This window comes from Oryzias melastigma, linkage group LG20 (genome assembly GCF_002922805.2).
Source record: "Oryzias melastigma strain HK-1 linkage group LG20, ASM292280v2, whole genome shotgun sequence".
Classification (NCBI taxonomy): domain Eukaryota; kingdom Metazoa; phylum Chordata; class Actinopteri; order Beloniformes; family Adrianichthyidae; genus Oryzias; species Oryzias melastigma.
This window is the reverse complement of record NC_050531.1, coordinates 6,260,121-6,278,243: the sequence shown is the minus strand read 5'-3', so window position 1 is coordinate 6,278,243 and position 18,123 is coordinate 6,260,121. Positions and strand designations below refer to the sequence as shown.

General features: G+C 38.9%; 2 protein-coding genes across 2 annotated transcripts in view; one reads left to right on the top strand and one right to left on the bottom strand.

Annotated features, from left to right (window-relative positions):
• Positions 1-17,322, top strand: part of emilin2b (elastin microfibril interfacer 2b) — a 19,353-nt gene extending 2,031 nt beyond the window's left edge. Inside the window, exons 3-9 of the mRNA XM_024280458.2 lie at positions 518-699; positions 2,742-4,409; positions 15,017-15,199; positions 15,273-15,311; positions 15,380-15,430; positions 15,759-15,875; positions 16,844-17,322. Coding sequence (XP_024136226.2) covers positions 518-699; positions 2,742-4,409; positions 15,017-15,199; positions 15,273-15,311; positions 15,380-15,430; positions 15,759-15,875; positions 16,844-17,163 — 2,560 coding nt within the window. The 3' untranslated portion in view covers positions 17,164-17,322. The remainder of the gene's footprint in view (positions 1-517; positions 700-2,741; positions 4,410-15,016; positions 15,200-15,272; positions 15,312-15,379; positions 15,431-15,758; positions 15,876-16,843) is intronic.
• A 55-nt stretch (positions 17,323-17,377) lies between these two features.
• Positions 17,378-18,123, bottom strand: part of LOC112151497 (phosphatidate phosphatase LPIN2) — a 22,925-nt gene continuing 22,179 nt past the window's right edge. The window contains exon 21 of the mRNA XM_024280459.2: positions 17,378-17,667. The gene's annotated coding sequence lies outside the window, so the exon portion shown is untranslated. The remainder of the gene's footprint in view (positions 17,668-18,123) is intronic.

Sequence of the window (18,123 nt, the reverse complement as noted above, 5' to 3'; positions counted from 1 at the left end):
TTGATCAACATAAAATAAATTACATTTTAATTAAAATTAAGTGAGTAAAAACACATTAAAGACGCTTTTAATCAAATTTTGATCTCGTTTAAAATCCTATTTTAAATACGATTATAGCGTTTTTTGGTCAAAACCGAAACAACTTGTTACTTTCTAGGACATAGTTTCTGCAGAGCGGCAGTAGAAACCTTTGGGTTATGGGCGGGACTGTTGGTGCTTCCCTTCAACCATAACTGAGAGCTCTCTGTTTACACGCTCTCCTGCGTAATGGTGCAACAAAAATGAAAACAAAAACGTTTGTATATCTATAGTCTCTGAGCAGTATTTTCTACATCACAAATACCATTTATTTTAAACTTTTTTTTTGTCATGACAGTTTTAAAAATAAATAGAATTTTAAACTTTCTTAATAAACTATTTTACCAAAGGTATTGGTTCTAGAAAATGTTCTGAACACTATTTTCCTCTTAAAAGTTTAATGAATTATTCACTACCTGTTTTTCTGACTTTTTCTTAGATATCAAACCCATTTTAGGCCGATGTATAAAATTGCTTACAAGACGGTGACGGAGCTGGAGTGGAGATGCTGTCCGGGTTACAGGGGTCACGACTGCATGGAGGTGAAGGACATGAGGCTGCTTCAAGCAGAGCGTCTGCCCTCCTTCCCGCCTGTCTCTGGACGTCGTCAAGTCCCACAAGGTGGGCAACAGCGATCAGAGCAGAAGCTTCCTGTGCAACACATTGTTATTTCCACGCCGTCACATTTTGGTGTTTGGTTAAGGAACCTCCTCGTCATAAATTGGTGTTTTATGTGTCCCCAATATGTAATTTTTTGATCTGCTTGCTGGGCCACAAATCGGTACCAGGACGTGACGCACCAGTATCTTAGCCTTAAAACCTTTCCGCATCCGGTACCGATCTGCGCTTGGTACCAGATGTGGGTCGACACCTTTACCTGTTAAGGCTAGGATACCAGTGCGGTCCACGTCCCGGTACCGGACCGACTGGTGGTATCCTAACCTTAACCGGTATCGATCTGTGTCTGGTACTGAACGCACATCGGTACCGGAGGGAGATCAATACCAGTTAAGGTTAGGTACAGTACCTCGTCCTGGTACTGTACCTAACCTTAATTGGTATTGATCTGCCTCCAGTCACCAGTCGGTCCGGTACCGGGATGTGGACCGCACTGGTGTCCTAATCTTAACCGGTACCAGTATCAATCTGCGTTCGGTACCGGACGTGGATCAATACTGGTACCAAACGTGCATCCGTACCGAACGTGGATACCAGAATACCTGGTTAGGATACCAGTGCGGTCCAAATCCCGGTGCCATACCTAACCTTAACCGGTATTGATCCGCGGCTGGTACCAATCCATGTGTGGTACCGATCTGCGTTCAGAAGGTTAGGTGAGGTATTGTGATGTGGACCGTACTGGTATCCTAACCTTAACCAGTACCGGTATTGATCCTCGTTCGATACCAATGAGCATTTGATACCAGTATATATCCGAGTCCATTACAGAACGTGGATCGGTACCAGAGGCGGATCAATACCGGTCAAGGTTAGGTACAGTACCGGGACAGGGACCGCACTGGTATCCTAATCTTAACCGGTATCGGTATTGATCTGCATTCAGTACCAGATGCTGATCGATACTTGTACCAAAAGTACATCCGTAACAAACGCAGATACCAAGATACCTGGTTAGGATACCAGTCTGGTCCACATCCTGGTACCGTACCTAACCTGAACCAATATCGATCCGCGGCTGGTACCAATCCACGTTAAGTACCAATCCGCGTTCAATACCGGTACCGGTTAAGTTTAGGACACCAGTGCGGTCCACATCCTGGTACCGTACCTAACCTGAACCAATATCGATCCGCGGCTGGTACCAATCCACGTTAAGTACCAATCCGCGTTCAGGTTGGGTACAGTACCGGGATGTGGACCGCACTGGTGTCCTAAACTTAACCGGTACCGGTATTGGTCTGCATTCAGTACCAGATGCTGATCGATACTTGTACCAAACATACATCCGTGACAAACGCAGATACCAAGATACCTGGTCAGGATACCAGTCCGGTCCACATCCCGGTATCGTACCTAACCTTAACCAGTATCGATCCACGACTGGTACCAATCTACGTTCTGTACCAATCCGTATTCAGTACCGATCCATGTTCAGAAGGTCAGGTACGGTATTGGGGTGTGGACCGGACTGGTATCCTAAACTTAACTGGTACCAGTATCGATCTGCGTCCGGTATGGAACGTGGATTGATACCAGTGATGGTTAAGGTTAGGATATCAGTGCGGTCCACGTCCCAGTCGGCCCAGTACTGGGACATGGACTGCAATGGTATCCTAACCTAAACCGGTATCGATCCACGTCCGGTAACGATTACATTTCAGATTGATCCTAGTACTGAACACGAATCAGTTCCGGTTGCAGTACTGGTTCCAGACGAGGACTAGGCTGGGGTACCAGGTCAAGGCACTGGCACCAGCCGTGTCCTGAGGTTTGGTCTGAATTGGACAAAATGTTCAGACCCTGATTTAATTTGAACTGCCACAATGTTAAAAATGATGAGTTTGGGACACTCAGAACATCAAAAAGTAACGGCAAGAGTTCCTTAACCGTGTGTCTATATGACAGTCTTGTCCTGTGTGAAAGTTTTTCTCTTGAAACTGAAAGAGAAGCTGCATAATCTTTTGTTTATTTATATTTTTCAGTCCCAAGCCAAAGATTTGAAGGCAACCCGTCACTGAGTGGAGAAGGAAAAGTGGGAGGTGAAGAAACATCCCAACATCCGGCACACCTGGAGGAGGAGGTGCAGCGCCTGTCTCAGATGGTTCTGGACATGCAGGCCCGAATGACAGACATGGCCTCAAATCTGAGGCTGGATTTCCAGGAGGACGCCAGTAAAATGCTGGTTTCGTTACTTAGCAACGTCAAGCAGCCCGCCAGCGCGCGCGGCGAGGAGATTCAAAGCTTTCAGGTGCAGGACTTCACTTATGACCAGAAGGCAACACCAGTGGATGAGCTGATGAACAAGATCAACCAGGTCACCGATGACCTGGAGTCCAGAAGGAGCAATTTCGATGACCTGGAGGGTCGAGTCAACCACCATGACGGACAAATCCGTCTGTTGATGGAGACCGTGCTGTCCACGCCCTCTCCCGCTACTCCGTCCACAAACGCAGACTTGCGAGTCTACGTGAACAACAAGATCCAAGAACTGAGGGAGGAGATGATGGAAGGCATTGAAATCAAACTCGCAGACCTGAAGAACTCCTGTGACTATAAAGTCCTCTCGGTGCAGGAGCAGTGTGAAGGACAGGAGATGAACTACCTCAGCCTGGCTGAGCTCATGGACTCAAAGGAAAGTGATCTTCGCAACGAGATCAAAGAGCTTAAGGCCAAACTTGTTGAGCAAGGGAATGCAGATGTTCTGACTCGTGTGGAGAAGCCTGAAAGTCACCTCAACTCATCGGAGTTGGCGGCACAGTGTTGCTCTGTGGAGGAGAAGCTGCTGAACAAACAGGAGCTCGCTGTCCAAAAGCTGAAGGAGACGATGGAGGACAAGCTGGAATCCATGGAGGAAAGGCTTAAAACTCTACTGGTGGACACCAGAACCAGCTCATTCGGAAATCAGATTAAGAACCAAGATCCTTTTCAGAAAGACATAGATTCTTTAAAAGTCTCAGTCCAAACTTTAGATGATAAACTCAACGACTTCCGTGCACGAGGGTTGATGGCAAATACGACTAACTTTGAGAGCTTCAGAGCTATTGTAGATGTTTTGGAAACGGATCTAAAAGATCAGAGAAGGGATATTGGAGCCATGGACCAGCAGATCCAAAATCACAGCAGCAGCATTGAGAATATAAACACCAAATTAAACTACCTTCAAGGCCTCGTCGGCAGAGCAGAGGACTCTTTATTGGAGGTAGTTCAGCGGAACTCAGAGGCACTGAAAAGTCTGAACTCCTCTCGGGTCGCAGAGGTTGAACAGGATCTTCTGAAGCTCTTCAGGGACGAGCAGGAAGAGATGAGGAAGAAGCTGGACGCGCTGGGCAGGGAGGTCAAAGCGGACGCCGACCGCTGCAGAGAAGCAACGCAACACGCAGGAGAGGAGATCTCCAACATCGACAGCCGCATCGATAAGATGGAAACGGTTTGCAACCGGCTGGACCCCATCTCCGGAAGCCTCCAGAGGATCAAAGAGGGGCTGAACAAGCACGTTACCGGCCTGTGGACCTGTGTGAACCAGATGAACGTCACAGTTAGAGGTCATGCTCGTGACCTCGTAGAGCTGAGGGGATCTTTGGAGATCCTCCAGAACAGTCACGCAAATGCATCCAGGAACGTTGTGGAGAGCAGTTCTGGTGGAAAAGAAGGTAAGCCCGCCCCAAACCCAAACTATCATATCGTTTATTATTATCAAATAGTATCCTCCTAATTCCAATTCTACTCATTTACTCCATTTGCTGACTTCTCACTTCAAATCCCCAAATTTAGCTTAATTTTAACTATAATTAATAATACTTCCTGTTGTTGCTAGGCAGATTTCCAGTAATTTGACAGGTTCACTCCACTAGCTTGTGTGTTGCAGCCAGAGCAGCAGGACGTTGGATATTTCTTCAACTGTGTGTTCTCTGTTGAGGCTTAATTAAAGACACATGCAAGGTTTATTAGACTCGGGTTGAGCAATACCTTGGCACAAAGAAATATCCCTCACCAGGCGTTTTTTTTTTTCTTTTCTTTTTCTTGTTCATGTAGAAGCACATTTGACGTGTTTGTCCGTATTTCTCCTAGGAGGAAAAGTTTTGTGCCTTGTGTGACAGTCATGACAGAGGAAAGTAGAAAATTACAAGGAAATAGTTGAGTTTTTGTTTAAAAAAACGGTTTGACTTCAAGAGGAGAATTTAGTTGGCTTTATTTGATTATTATTTTAAGACGTATTTGTTAAAGTTTGTGCTTACTTCCCTTGTTGGACCCTTCATGCAAAGAACCAATTGAAAAGATGCTTTGGTCATGTCTACCACTAACTTTTTAGAAATATTTGTTAATGTTCAGAGCAGATTTTTTTAATAATTAAGTTTATATACATACTAACAGGAAAAAAACTGTGAAATAAGACAATAACAAGAGAATAGAGACGTAGAAATATTGAATATTTTTTCAGTTTAAGACCTCTAAAAATCTTTTTTCTTTTTATCTGCATGCATAATCAGATACATTTCTATTATGTCTGAAAATCTATTTATTTAAAAAGCGAGTCTAATTGCTTTATTGATTATTAGAAAATTAGCATTTTAGAGTTGCTTTCCTAACACAAACTTAGTTGTTTTCCACCTAATAGCATCTCTGTTAATGTGAATAGAACATATTTACATTGATTTATATAGGTATGTACAGTTAAAGTCAGAGTGTTACCAAAAGTATTAAAGAAATGCTAAAACTTAATCTGAAAAAAAGTTTGACCTATAGGGTGTTTACAGATTATTTTACCAATTAATTCAAGTGGTAAAAATTCAAGTAAGTTTTGATATGAAGTTCAACCTCAGTTATTTCTAAATGTCTGGTGTTCCACTTTTTTAAGGAACACTAGCAACAATACACCCCCTTACGATCCATCCATCCATATTTCAAACCTGCTCGATCCCTTTCCGAATCACGGGGTTGCTGGAGCCTATCCAGACACTGTTGGGTGAAGGCGGGGTACACCCTGGACAGTTCACAGATCCACCGTAGAGCTCCTCGCAAGATAAAGTCTAAATTATAGGCTTCACATCACTAGATACAACAATAACAAAGGCAAAAAAAAAGCTCTGTACTTGCACTGACTTCAAATTAGTAATAACTGAACTAATTGGTGGAAGCTATTGACTGCAAATGAGGACTGGACTGAGTGAGTGTGAAACCACCAATAGAAAATGACTTCCTTTGGCTTCAATTAATTAAGTCAAGTTGCCATTCTTTCACGATATGGACGTCGCCATGTTCGAGCCAAGACAACGTCAGGAAGCAGTGATTGGTCTGAGTCCACGTTTCCATGACAACCACTATGGCCAATCAGGAATGAGCTTGTTGGAAGTCCACACCCCTACAACTTAAAAGCAAAGTCAGTAGAGTCTGTGACTTTGATTTGCCAGATTATAACTTCAATAATTTGAACTACAAAAAAAAAAAAAATCAGGAAAAAAAATCAAGAATTGCCGTTTATTTCTCAATAAAGTCTTTAAGATTTTGGCTTTTTGTCGCCAGCGGGTACTCCCTTTTTGGAATGCCAGGGGGGCGGGGTCACTCAGTCTGGTTCTCATATACAGCCAATGGTGCATTCTTAGACTCAATAATCCAAGTCCACTTAACTTGTGGAGCAAACCTTTTTGGATGTTTTCAGACTGGACACATTTGGTTTGCTTAAAGTGAACCAGGAGTTCTGGGTTTCTTGAGTCTGAATAGACTGGAACAATTGGACCAAAAGGGCCACCGTGGCCAGACATTACAGAGAGTAGGAACGTGGCGACCATGACGAAAAGACACATCAACTTATTGAAATTTGGTCAGTAGTAAAACCATTTTTAACGTGATAAACATTGCTTCTTACACACTTCTTTCTCTCACTGCTCATGGTTTTCCTTAAAGAAAAAAAACAAAAAAAAAGACCCTAAAAAGAAAAGCTAACCAGCCTAACTTTTTTTTCTTGGAAGAGGCGGTGCTTCTACTTGTAAATGTCCCATCATGCTCTGGTTTTGGACACTACGCTTCTAAACTTAAACGAAGGTAAATAAATAGATTCATTGATATTTAATAGCCTTCATTCAAACATGGTTACCACTGCTCATCGTTTACACTCGCTGATGTCGTGACAACTGGCTGCTGGTAGAGGTTTCTCATTAGTGCATGTGTTGGATTGGTCCCATGTGCTCAATACTGGCACCTGTGAGAAGAAGATCGACTTTTACTGCTGTATGTGCTCATGCTGTCTGTGAGCCAGGGTTTGTCTTCTGGGAGCAGCTTACAGGAAGTCTGAAGAAAACATATTAGGTGGGTCTGATTTTTTTTTTTTTTCCCATTTGAGCCAACAGATTATTTCATAGTCATTTCATGTTTGAGTCACATGTGCGGGTTTTCTGTTCCAAAGGCGAAGTCTGTCAGGATTGGAAGAATGCCGTTTCTCCACCCATCTCTGTTTGACATTATGCTGTTCAATGAATCAGTCTGTCCTTGGTTGATTTTTCCTTTTCTTAATTCTCACATAGCACAGACTCATGGTTGTCCCTGTGACCGCTACACGGCTAATGGAAATTTCTCCTCTGTCACAATCTGCTAAGAGCCGATCAGGGATCACTTCTTCATCTCTAACTGCTGAAGTGTTGAGATTAGACGTTCCTCTATCTGGAGTTTTCTCATATTTTTGAGCCGCTGTCTTCCATTTTTAGAGCTCCCAAAGGCCAACTGGAAGTCATGATGTCAGAGGGGTTGTTTATGGAAATGAGGAGCTGTCGTGTCACACTGTTCTCTCACACTCTTAAGTTATGGACTACTTCTCGTAATGGCATAAAATACAACATTTGGCTATAAAATGAATATAACATACAGCTAAAGACAGCTCTGGTATGTTAACATGACACATCACATCGCATGAACATACTTGCTGAACCTTTATTGTTCCAAATTTAAAGATTTTTTAAAAATATTTGTTTCTCTGAAATTCCTAAAATGACGTCTAGTGGAAAAACAAGTCTGAAAAATTGGAAAAGTTCAACCTTAATGGATGGTGATTAATACGATGGAGTATTTGGGTAAAAAAAATGAACAAATGTATAAAATAAGGACTTAAAATATTGAGTAAGGTCTACATTTTATGGGAGTAACGGCGTAAAATTATGAGAAAAAAGTTAAAAAGTTTACAACAAAATTGTAACTTTTTTTAAAGTTAAAATTTTAAAAAATAAAGTAGTAAAATTATGAAATAACCTTGTACAATTATAGGAATGAAATTTCCAGAGAATAAAGCTGTAAAAACTGTTAAGAAGTTAACATTTTACAAGACTAAAGTCATGAAATTATGAGAAAAAAAAGTTGTTTAAAATGAAATCATAGAATTATAAGACTGAAATAAAAAAATTCAGAATGAAGTTGTTAAAATAATGAAAATAAAGTCATACCATCATGGAAAAAAAGGCGTAGTCTATTATTAAAAAACAATTAACAATTTATGAGAATACAGTTGTAAATTTATGAAAAAAATATAGTGTTACAAGAGTAAATTTAAAGCAAACGTTTTATAAGAAAAAAGTTGTATCTTTAAAAAAAACATTTGTAGCGTACAGTTACAAAAAATATTCAACACTTTAAAATATTAAAGTTGTACATTTAAGAGATAAATGTCCTAAAGTTAAAGGGTGGTGGCAGCCAGATTGCCAGCCAGCCAGCAGCATCTCTGATTGGACAATGTCTAAATGTCTCCAGATGGGCGTCTGTATCAACTCCCATCAGCCATAGGCCATTTTACATCACGGGTCATTATAATCTTATCAATTTACAAACGGACACATTTTTAGACAACTTACCTCCCAATAAAGCCGAATATTCTGTCTTCTTCTCAGCATCAACCGCAGTTTGATTGTGGTTCAATCATCTCCATCGTGAGTTTTGTACAGCATCAATGCCGTCTCCTCATTTGAATCCATGGTGACCAGGACTGCCAGATTGACGTCTGGTCATTGCCAGGCGATTGCCATTGAACGATTTCTAGCAATCAGATGGTGGCAGCTGGATGGCAGCACAGGGGCAGGGGGGTGGCAGTCTGAAATTGACTTATCATAAGACAATTTTGGGGGACTTGTTGACCCTCTTATCAATCAATTACTACGCTGCTGCCTTCCTGCCACCCACCTGTCGCTGTCGCACCGCTACCGAACGATTTCTCACAATTGGATGGTGGCAGCTGGATGGCAGCACAGGGGCAGGAGGGTGGCAGTCTGAAATTGGCCGATCATTACATGATTTTAGGGGCCTTGGAAGCCCTCCTCTCTGTTGATCATCGCACTGCTGCCTTCCTGTCACTGAACTGCTTTTGGCTGACCTCCAAATGTGCCCGTGCGGCTATTTACCAATGTTAAAAAAATCGTCCAGTGGCCGTAAAATTTTAACTTTTTCTAAAAACCTGTCACCCCCCAATTAGAAATGCTGTAGTCTAAGTAAATGCAATTAATATAAAAAAAATAAAAATAGTTCAGGAAAATAATGTTGAGGAAAATCCTTTTAATAACTTACTATGACTAAATTTAGCTAAAAGTAGCTTTAAGTGAGGACCACAAAAAGTAAAGTGATGCTTCATCAGATGTTTCTGAAGTTCTGGATCTTACAGACAATAACACGTATTAAAATACTCCTTTAATAGAACAGCTTCAGGTCATTGAAAACTGTGTTGTGGTTTCTGCTATGGAAACTTTGGAGATAAGAAAGCATGCCTTCCTGCTTGTGACGTCTCTCTGCGTTTGGGCTTGTAGATCTTTGACATGTGGGAGATAAGGCGCTCACCCTTCAGTCAGTGGTCAAACATGATACCCCCACAGACGAGATGAAACCTGACCGAAGAGTGAAGCTTTTGTTGCTGTCTTTGCGTCGTCTTTACTGACTTTCCTGGTAAATGAAAGATCTTCTGAAATCCCTAATAGCTTAAGTCTGAGTCGTATTTGTGGATTCCAGTCATGAATCACCGATTTGTGATGTAGAAAGTGTCACTTTTGTGTAACGAGGGACTCTTAAAACCAGGAACTCCTGCTTGAGCAACTATAAACACACCAGCTGGAGTGTTAATGCACTTTAAAAGTCCGCAGCAGATCTGTATACAGCTCAGGACAAACACAGATACACATCCTGCCCTTCCTCCCGGATCCTCGTGGCACCAGGTCTGATGATGATTTTTTAAGTCGCTCAGATCAAAGTCAACACGGCGGAGAGCGTGTCTCGCTTTATACGAGGAGCAGCATGACTGAGAAAAGCAGACCAAAGTGCAGACGTGCCCCCCCTGTGCTGCTTTACGGCTGCAGGCCGCTCTCCAGCAGATGTGGAGTTTAACAAGCAGAGCGCTGCTTCTGCAGCAGCCCAGCCTCCTCCCTGGGGTGAGGGGACGAGCTGCCAGGTGACTGAACATGTGGCCGAGCCTCGGCACGCCGCTGGTATTCCTTTCATGTGCTGGTTTCCCTTTCAAAGCAGCAAATTGTCAGGGGGGGTTATCTGTGAGGACAAAACCGAGACGATGTGGTTTACAAATGATCGGGGTGGAGACTGAAGAATGCTGCTTTTTTGGATCTAATCACTTTTTTTTTTACTTGTCCTGTCCAACAGTTCCTGAGTTTTACGTGTTTTTCTGCAACAACAGGGAGTTTTAAGTCCTCTGACACATGAGGTGTATATTTGTATAAACCCCTTCTGTATTTGAGGCTTAACTTTATTTATATTGATTTGGGTCTTATCACTTTGGATAATAGAGATCCATAATTTTAGCTTTTTTACATTCAGGATGATACAACTTTGGTAAGATGTGACTATTTGACCTTATTAATGAAGTTGACCGGTAGTTCAGCCGTAAAAACAGGCGAAATAAGTGAAAAAAGTAAAAATAAAATTGTATTTTTTTAAACTAAAATATGTCGATACCATAAAATAATTTCCATTAAAATAACATGTTGCACCTTATATATAACGCCATTTTCTAAAAATTACAAAGTATGCTTATGTGTTTTAATGAAGCTTTTTTTATTGTTGGCAGATTATTTTGCTTATAAAAAGTTAAAAATAGCTGATTTTAGGATGTATTTTCTTAAGACAATTCATTCTAGTTGGTTCTGTTTTCTGTATTTTTATTATTTTAGTTCTTAAAGTAGAAAAATCTTTGATCAGGTGATTAAAAAGCAACATAGGGAGATATTGATGGATAAACAGATAAAAAATAAAAAATTTGACCAACATTTGAAAAATCTTCCTATAAAATAAGGTGTTACTTGTTACACGTCATATAAACCACAATTATCTATAAAAGTAGGTATTTTAAGATGGAATGTCTTGTTTTAAGGAAACTTTTTCTTAAAATTTTTTTTGTTGGGAGGTCAAATTATAAAATAGCTTATTTTAAAGGTGTAGTTTCTACGGTTTTCTTTAATTCTTTAGGTTGAAAAAAATATTTTGTCAAATGGGAAAAAAGCATATAGGTAAAAAAAAGATAAATAACAAAGAAGTTGCAGTAACATTAAAAAAATCCAAATGTATTCAACATACCGGTATTTGTATAATTTCCATTAAAATAACTTGCAACACGTCATATACAGCAGTTATCTAAAATGTATATTCAACTGCTATATATATTTTACATTTTGGCAGATAAATTTGCTTATAAAAAGGGAAAACATGATAAATTTAGGATGTATTTTAGTAGAAAAACATAATAAAAGATTGTAGCTTATACTTTTCTCTTTCTTTTTTTGTGATTTTAGGTTTTTAGGTAGAAAAATCTTTGATCGGGTGAGAATTAAAGCAAAATAAGTGGGGAAAAAGCAGAATTAAAAGAGAAGTTGTATTTACTTTGATAAAAAAAATATTATTTGAAATAACTTGTTACACCTAATATGCAACATAAGTATCTGAAATGTTTATTAAACTGAGATAGAATGAATTGTTTTAGAAGGCATTCTTAACAATTTTACATTCACAGATCAATTTGCTTACTAAAAGAGGAAAATATCTCTATTTAGAATGTATTTTAAAACGGAAGTTGTTTTAACTTTCAAACATACTTGAACAACTTCCATTAAAAGAACATATTACACATCATATAAAACATAATTATCTACAAGATATGTTTAACTGCAATAGAATGACTTGTTTTTACAAAGCATTCTTTACTATGTTACATTTGCAGATCAATCTGCTTATCAATTTAGGATGTATTTTCTAAAAAAATCATTATACCTTATGTTGTTATCCTTTTTTTGTCAATTTAGTTATTTAGGTCTAAAAATATTCAATTTCTTTACATTTTAGATCAAATCAATCCTTTAAAACCTTTAAAAGTGGAAAAAATGTCAAACATTTTTATAGACCCCAATTAATTAGGAAAAAACCTTTTATTTGTTGAATAAATACGCCTAAACGTTTTATCTCAGACTTGTAAAGTTTGCTATAACACATCTGGAACAGTTTAGGGGCGGGGCCACAGGGACATTTGCCCCAGGTACAAGCCCATGGAAGAATTTCTTTCCTGTGGTTCATTTGTCGGAGATCAATGTTCAGATTACGATGCCCAGATAGCAGCTACTGCCCTGGATGGAAATCCACTGGAGTTTACAGAAGAAAGGTTGAAAGTTAAAAAAAAAAATGGGCTGGAAACTAGTTTGTTTCTAGAATTCCTAAAGAATTCAAGCATGCAATGAGACAGTGATGTCAAAATCTACCTGAAAAGGCCTTCGAACCTTGATCCTGTTAAAATGCAAAGGTTAAAAACTGTGCAAAAACAAAACAGATGCAAACTTAAGGGATGCGAGGCTCAATTACTCAGAGGAGTGGCTCCACGTTTGCACAGAGCACAAGCATTAGCCTTTGGCCTCTTCATTTTGGCACATTTACTGCAGCCTTTCAAGGGAGTTTCATGATTTTGCAGCATCCTCTGGGTGGAGAAGTTTTAGTTTTAACCTCTAACCTTTCAGCTGACCTTGCAGTAAAGTCCCTGGATGCTACTTGAACTCCTCACCAGTCAGCAGGCCTTTCGGAGGGCAAACACACAAGTCTGTGTGAGTTATTCGTACAGCTGGAATTTAAATAAACTGTTTTTTTTTTTGTTTTTTTTTTACCTCGTGGCATAATGTAAGGAAACACCACAAACTGGTGTTGATTACTTTGGCAGACGTTAAAAGTTTATGAAGGTGTTGGGGAAAATCGATTCAGTGATATATCGTGATATTTCCTTTGGTGATACTTGTATCGATTTAAAATGCTGATGATATTGTGAATGTCCTTCAGCGACTTCTTTTTGTTGTTAAATATTCAGTCTCATTGGTTCAGTCATCCTCGGGGTTTTAGTTGTTATAAGACATTTACTATGTAGTATTACTTAGTTTAACACCGGAGCTCCAGTGTTTATTTTCTTTGATTTACTGTAACTTCTTAACCATTAACACGATCCGTTTTTCTCCTTTAGAATCTGTTGATCGTGTTAACAGTCAAAAAGTTGAAGTATGTTGAAGATTTTGTTGTTTAAGCGTCATCGGCGACGCCTCAGGTGTTAAAGGGTTGAAAATAGTGAAAACTTGTATCTTGGGATTTATTGCGATATTTTTAGTATCGCGGACTGTGCATCGCGATTCTTATCGCATCGTCAAATTCTTGCCAATACTACTCCTGACTTTTTCTCTGAAAAAAAAAAATCAAGTAAATAGCCATAAAAATGATCAACAATCGATTCATAAAAATCAAGAACGATTTAGCACATAAAGCTAAAGTCCGCTAGCTTGATGCTAACATTTAATGGGATTTCCCATAGGACGGCTAATGCTAATGCTTGATCGACCTAAACATACATTTCTGACTAAATGAACAATTTATAAACTCACAGGCACTAATTTTCCAAAATTTTCAAGGAAATATTCTTAAAGTAACTATTTGTAGTCTAAAACACTGTTTTTTTTGCACATACGTTCTTCTTCTTCTGGAATACGGTGAAATGCTATAGCGCAATCGCCATCTAGTGGCCAAACTGAAAAGCCCTCCAGAAGAGGCAGAACAATGTTTACAATGTTAATAATCTGAATATTCTTCTCCTTTTTAGAAACCATGTAGCCCTGTATGATATTAACAATCTCATTATTTCACTAATACATTTTACAGTATGTGAACTGGATCAGATTAATATACATATATTCAAAACATGGAGTAGAATATGAATACATTTCTAAACAAATGTGTATAAATGCTTAAACTCAAAATTAAATTGAAGGATTAAAAAATCAAATCGATCCAGGCTTTTGTGAATCGAATTAAATCGTTTCTGGACATTATAATCGATACCCAGCCCTTCAATAAGCTGCAGCTGTCCAACCTGCATCTTAAAAATCAGCACTGAATTCTAAGATTTACAGCCTGAGACTTCAGCGAGCCTTTTCTGGCAGAGATAAGAAAAAATATTCCCTAAGACACGGGTGTCAAACTCAATCACACAAGGGGAAAATTTCCAAAACACTCCTGAGGTCGCGGGCCGAACACGATAAATTGATTGAACACTCTAAAACAAAATTAACCGTAAGTTTTTAACATGATTATAAATTAGATATATAGCATTACCTGTGATAATGCTAGAGTGAATGCTGTAAGCTGAATTTGTCAGCTGAAGATGCTGAAAATGATAGCTAAAATGTTGACGTTTATAGCCAGCTAGAATATTAGCTAAATGCCAAATTATCCTAAAAAAAGAAAGAAAAAAAACTTAGTTTAGCCAAAACAGCTAGCATGTAAATATTAGCCTAACTCCAAAAGAGTCTGAATTAGCCAAAACAGCTAGCATGTAGCCTAAATATTAGCTAAAGCACAAAATAGCCTAAAAAATCTTAGTAAATGGCTAAATAGTCAAAAAAAGCTAGCAGAATGCCTATTTTAAAAATTTTTAAATTGTAACTTTTTAACATAATTATGAATAATAAAAGGCAGGAATATTATTCCAGAATAAATCATTTTAAACCTTAAATAATGTTCAATATTTTACTCCCCATAAAAATATATTTAGTCAAAAAATTAAACAAAAAATGAGCGCAAGATAACATTGGGCCATTAATAACATTAAAATTAAATGATCTGGAGGGCCGGATAAAATTACCCGGGGGGCCGGATCCGGCCCCTGGGCCTCGTCTTTGACACATGTGCCCCAAGACACCGAGACGACATGTAATGAGATGTTTTGTTCTGAAGTCTTTGAACATGAATTGACCTCATCTCTCCATGTCAGGTTCCCCTCAAAGCTCCACGCAGACCGTCAGGGTGTCGGCTTTCCCCCCGGATTCCTCCCTCCCACGGCCACCCGTGATCGAAACCGGAGAGGCGGGCCCTCCAGGGAAAATGACCCCGTCCAGACTGCCGGAGGGGGCCGACGGCGGCATGCTGGGCGATCAGGGTTTTGCAGGAGCCCCAGGTGAGACCCCCCTTCACGCACACCTTCAGCTCTGCACACGGCTCCCTCTCACTCCTCGTCTTTCAAATCGCAGCTTCTGCTCCTAAATCCACCGACGCCGTCATGATCTCAGGTGAGTGCTCCTGTTTTTGTGCCAAACCACAGCTGTTTGCAGTTTTCATGAAACTGTTTAATCGGCAGGTGTGAGCAAACCACAAAGACTCCCACTAGAGAAAACAGCCACAGCAGCAGGTAAAAAAAAAAATGTTTCCCTTTTTAGTTATAAAGACCTCATTAAAATCTAAAAGTCTGAGTAACTTTATGTTTTTACAATAAATATTAAAATCCACAAAAATCAACAATTGTGTAAAAGAAAAAAAAATATTTTTAAAAGGGGGTTTGGCGCTAAAACACACTCTTCTTTTGTTATATGATGCTCAAACCTCCTCAGTTCAGAGCTCATCATCGAGCTGTACAATAAATATGTGATGCATTGCTCCAAATATAAGCCTTGTTATGTGTGAAAACTGTGTATCTTGTTGATGTTTTTAGTCTAACATGAAAGAAATCTTCCTTTCAGAGGACAGAGTGTCGTTCTCAGCTGGTCTGACTCTCCCCCCCTTGAGAGGAGACGTTGGAGTCATTCGCTTCAATGACGTCCTGGTGAACGATGGAGGACATTATGATTCTGATACAGGTATTTTGATCATTTTTGAGGATAAAGCTGTTTTTTAATCATTTTTTTGCCACTAATTGGTTGGATCTTTACATTTTTATGCTATAAACATCACATTTGGAGAAAAAATATCTATATATTTAAAGACATTCCGATTAAATCTGTATTTTTGGTGTTTTTAACATGTTTTTGGGGCATTTTTCTCAAAAATGAGGACATATAAAGCTTAAAATTTAATTTTTGATAATTTCTTTAGTCAAATCTTTGAGGAGATGAAAAAATACTGTTAGAAAAAGTCTGCTTTAGTGACATGCTGTGATTTCCTCATCTGGCTCTAAACTGTTGGGGGTTGTGAGGGGCTGTAAGCTAGTGGGAGGATGATGGGAAGTCAGGGCAGGCTTACTCGCACTAGCAGTCCCACCCACAACTCAGAGGGGAATTTGTAATGATCCCCTGCCGCTCTGCAGAAACTATGTTCTAGAAAATAACAGTTTTTTCATTATTTTGGCTTAAAACGGCATAATAATAATTAAAAGACCATTGGGAACGTTTTTAAGATAGACCATAAGATGAGCAGAGTGGGAGTTAAAAAACAAAAAATAATACAATAATAAAAATTATGTTTTATATACATTGCACTTAAAGCTGAAACTGGAAAACTGGATTTGATGTGACAAATTCCCTATATGAGTTTAATGATTATTTAAAATCTTTATTTTGCAAAAAATACACCTAAATACACACATTTTCCAACATCCGAAAAGGATTGAACAGGACATTACATTAAATTCTGTTTTACAGCCTTTATTTATGGTAGATTGAAGAGAGTTCAGAGTAAAATAAAAAATATTTTCTCGTCGTTTTTCCCTAAACTTAACAGGAAATGCTTCTAGTTGATGTGAAGTTACTTTCTGGTGATTCATGATGTTTTACTTATGTTTTGAGATTACATGAAGGTCCGTCTAAAAAAGTCTCCCGTCTCGTTTCAGGCATCTTCACAGCTCCCACAGACGGCCGCTACCTGCTGACCGCGGTTCTCGCGGCGCAGCGCGGTCAAAAGGTCGAGGCCGTTCTCTCTGTGTCGAACCGCAGCATCCAGAAGCTGGACTCTGCTGGCTTTTTGTCTGAAGCAGAAGCATCCACCCCACAATGCAACTGCAGCAGCTCTGTTTCACTCAGCCTGGTTCTGTCTCTGAGGCAGGGTGACCGGGTCGGACTCATCCTGACCGCCGGAAAGCTCGCCATCTCGGCGTCACCAGAGATCCTGTCGTCTTTCAGCGCCGTTCTCCTTTACCCCTCCAAACGGTAGTTCTTTTAATCCAAGACCGATTTATTTTGAAGGAGCGGACAGACGTTATATTTAAGATTTGAGGAAAAAGGAAAACACGAGAATGTATTTTATAAGTATTACTGTATGGATTAGTTTCTGTAGAAATATTTTCATTGTTTGTGTTTTACATTTTCATATAAATCACCAATTTTTCACATAAAAAACAGAAATGAATAAAGTTCAAAAATCAAAATTGGTGCTTATAAATCTGTTTATTAAAACTTTTTTATCTTTTTTCCAGTTTTTACTACAAACATAAAGTATACTGTGCACAGCAACAGCTTCAGTCCTACTAACAACTTACTTTGCACATTTACCCACCAAATATGGAAAAAAAAAACTGCAGCAGCAGCAAAAAAATCTTCAGAATAAATTTGATCAAAGGAGGAATGTGTGTCGTCTCCACACTAAGTGTCACTTTCATAGAAAGGATGTCGTAGGCAGTTGTTACGGAGATAAGAGGCGGTAAAAATACGGCAGCATCTGGCAACACAAAACAAAAAAACAGCAGCAAAACTTTTATTTAAATAACTATATATTCTGGTTACTTAAATCAAATAAAACTGTAAAATATTCTTCATTTCAGCAGCAACAACATACTTTAAATAACAAATAAGGCATTAAAAGGGAAAAAATTAAGCATTTCCTAAAACAATATTTTTATATTTGACATCAGCAGCAAAAAGCTTAACCCATTATTTTATAGCTGTCATTGGTTGGTTTTCACATTTCTTGTAAATGCAAACTTTTCCAAACTTTTTCTGCTAATTAAATAAACTCGACTAAAGAAGATAAGTATGGAATCAAATCAGCATCATCTTCAAGTGAATAAAAAAATAGATTTTATGTCTTAAAAAAGGTAAAACCGTTTTAAACTCGAAAGTAAGCTTGAAGTATATGTAGTTTTTTTAATGTAAAAAAAAATTTAAACTTGAAATA